Raw genomic sequence first — 3,274 nt, 5'->3', positions numbered from 1 at the left:
GAGTTAACAGCTTTCATCGAAGCTGGGTACCCAAATTTACTGAGTTGCAAACCCTTTAGTTGGAAAGACTTCGATAGATCCTTTGAAGAACTGGACAATAACGCTCTATAATCGGCATCGGTGAGAACGATTGTGTCCTTAGAGTTAAAGTTATTTATTTAATTGAAAGTGAAAAAGCATCAAAACTTTACTAACGAAATTTTTTACACCATTTGCAGTTATTCGCAATCAAGAACCGGTCTAAAAGGACGAAACAAAACGAATTCCGTTCTTGTCTTTTCCTGAAAAAGTTTTTTGTTTACATATGGTAACTGAATAAAACTAAATATTTCACAAACGTGATCCTAAGATAAGTGTAATTAGTAGTTTTTATCCTATAAATCCCTAATTATGTGTAGAAAATTGCCATGAATAACAAAAATCTGTAACCTAACAGTTTTAGTACTTCTATACATACACACATATTTCATTTACCTTTTAACATTCTCTCATTGTATTCTCTTTCCACATTTACTTGGTCTTATGTACTTAAAAAAATTAGTTTTTAAGTTTCAATAATGAGTTCAGTTGGTATTAAATCGTTCACAGAGACTGTCTAAAATCGGGAACCTTGGGAAATAGCGCGTTTTATTTAAATCATTTTTTTCATGGTGCCGAAACCCGGGACAGTCGAACTTGCGATTGGTTAAATTTTAATGAGCGAAAGCGGATTTAATACAATTTAATTAAAAAGCGAATATTTAGTTCACGTTATGGAGGCTGTTTTTGGAGCGTCGTGCAGAACACAAGTCACGAAGTTGTGCAACGCGGCTAGCGATTTTCTAAAACCAGTTAAAGCTACAGATTTTGCCGATGCAAATTGTCCCGCCACAGTGGAGGAGGAGCTAAACGTCTTCCTCCAGCGATTAAAAAATGCTCATTCCAACGTCAAAAAGGCGGACGAGGCTCTGCGAAGTACCGTTAAGTTGGATGATATGCAAAGGGAAATTGAAAGCGTAATTGAATACGATGATAAAGCCGTAACGGTACTTGCAGAGCTTTGGACATATTTTAAGCCAACGAAAGTCAATCTACCTAACAGCGAAAACGCCGGGCAAAATGGTGAAAGTGGTCATCATGGCATTAAGTTAAAGGCGTTCGAGTTAAAGAAATTCGACGGAAAGCTGGAAAATTGGTTGCCATTTTGGGATCAGTTCAAGCTAGCCGTTCATGAGATTCGAAAATTATCAACGGCTGCAAAATTTAATTTCCTCAGCGAATCTTTGATTGGGAAAGCTGCGACTATAATAGCGGGGTTTACGTCATCTGACCAATGTAACAACGATGCCATAGCTCTGTTGCAAGAGGAGTACGGCAATAGCGAAAAAATAGTAGAAAAGTTTTTACAGAAATTGATGAACCTTAAGTTAGTACAGTCGTCGAGCGACGTTCGTGGTCTGCGACAACTGTATAATCAGGTGAGCGCCACCATGAGATCCCTAACGGCACTTCAAATACCATCGTCTCACTATGACGATATGGTAAAGTCGGTATTGATGAAATGTCTACCAGTGGCCATACGCATCAATTCCATAGATCAGCCGGCAGAGGATCTCTTTCCAGCACGTTGCTCAACTCCACCGCTGACAACTTGCAAAATAGCGGCTCAAGTGACGCACAGTTAAAGACTCTCCTGGACTTAATCAGAGCCGAACTTGATGCTCTGGAAAAGTCGTTGTTGTCAGAGCGTGAATATAACCGGCATGAAGACCGCGAGCGAAAAGGAGGGCACGTGGCTTGTTTACCAGCTCGAGCGATAAGCAACCACAATGTGTTTTTTGTAAGAAAAATAATCACTACGCAAAAACTGCAAGAGTGACGTCAATGTGTGAGCGGCCGACGAAGGTCGAACAAAGCGGAATAACTGATAGGATGGGCGTTCAGGAAGACAAAACGCCACCTTCAAAGGCGAGTGCTGCTACATTAAGCTCGATAGACCACAGCAATTCTGAGATTTTTCTGCAAACAGCAAAGGCGATAATTAGCAACGCAAATAATACAGAACGTGTTTGTCCAGAATTATAGTGGACAATGGGAGCCAGCGAACCTTTGTTACCGAGAGAGTCGTGAAAATGCTCAATTTACCAAGATATGATACAGAAAAATTACGAATTTTTGCGTTTGGCGATGAAAAGCAGAGAAAATGATTGACAGAATTCAAGCGTGTAGAATTGTCACTAAGGAGTCAATATAGCGGCGTGCAAAACACAATCATTGCGACGGTTGTGCCTTCCATATGCGAAGATGTTTTGCCGACGCCAAAGGTTGAAAATAAGAAACTATTACTAATTGAATTAGCCGATTATAAGAATTGTAATGAAAGATTTATCAACGGTATTAATCTTTTGATTGGACAAGACTACTATTGGAAATTCAATACATCGATGAGCGAATAAGTATCGGACAATTTAGTAGCGGTGAAAACCCTTTTCGGTTGGACCGTGCAAGGTCGATATAAAATCAACAATGGCGCGGCATGTGTATTCCAAGTACGCGAAGAGAACGCGGAAGAATTTGATGTTTCACAATTTTGGAATTTAGAGTCAATTGGCATAGCCAACATAAAAGGGGCGGTGAAAAATTAGCGATCGAAAACACAGTGACTAATATTACCACTTGTGATGGGAGATATGTAGTGCATTTGCCGTGGATAATAGATTGTGCGACTCTAAATGACAATAAACAAGTAGCGCTCAGTCGGCTTCATGGATTAACTCATAAATTGCGTAAACATTACGAAAAACTCTCGGAATATGATAACGCAATTCGCGATTTAATGCATAGTAGCATCGCTGAGAAAGCGCCTGAAACTGCCATTGAGGACCCAGTGTATTACATGCCGCATAGACCAGTTTATCGTGAAGACAAGGCTACTACCAAAATGCGCATTGTATTCGATGCGTCCTCCAGCGAACCGGGATTTTTATCTCTTAATAACACTTAAGCAAAGGAGAAAATTTAGTTGCCGATATGGTGACCACTATTTTAAGGTTTCGTTCCAATAAAATTGCGATTATTTCCGATATTGAAAAGTCATTTTTACAGATATCTCTGGCTACGTGCGACCGTGATTCGCACCCATTTTTGTGGTATAAGTCCATGCCAAAGTCACATGGGGAATTCCCAGAAACAGTTGAATTTCGAATGACGAGAGTTACCAAACAGTATATTCCTATTTGCGATAAACTGAAGAAGTCATTTTCTGTTGACGACCTGGTTCTAAGCGAGAAAAACT

At 39.8% G+C, this 3,274-nt stretch overlaps 1 protein-coding gene across 1 annotated transcript; it reads left to right on the top strand.

Annotated features, from left to right (window-relative positions):
- The first annotated feature begins 2,505 nt into the window (after positions 1-2,505).
- Positions 2,506-2,983, top strand: LOC118743567. Its single transcript, XM_036476332.1, has 2 exons — positions 2,506-2,528; positions 2,581-2,983. Exons 1-2 carry the CDS (start codon positions 2,506-2,508, stop codon positions 2,981-2,983), a joined length of 426 nt encoding a protein of 141 aa, XP_036332225.1.
- The last annotated feature ends 291 nt before the right edge of the window (positions 2,984-3,274 follow it).

The sequence above is a fragment of the Rhagoletis pomonella genome, unplaced genomic scaffold (genome assembly GCF_013731165.1).
Source record: "Rhagoletis pomonella isolate Grant_MI unplaced genomic scaffold, Rhpom_1.0 Rhpom_scaffold_00007, whole genome shotgun sequence".
Lineage (NCBI taxonomy): Eukaryota > Metazoa > Arthropoda > Insecta > Diptera > Tephritidae > Rhagoletis > Rhagoletis pomonella.
The sequence above is the reverse complement of the archived record's forward strand: the minus strand, read 5'-3'. Positions and strand labels throughout refer to the sequence as shown.

Bases quoted from the DNA above. Each gene is read 5' to 3' on its own strand.
- LOC118743567 (XM_036476332.1), top strand. From the start codon at position 2,506: ATGGCGCGGCATGTGTATTCCAA. The intron at 2,529-2,580 runs GTACGCGAAGAG...TTTGGAATTTAG, and splicing joins GCGCGGCATGTGTATTCCAA to AGTCAATTGGCATAGCCAAC.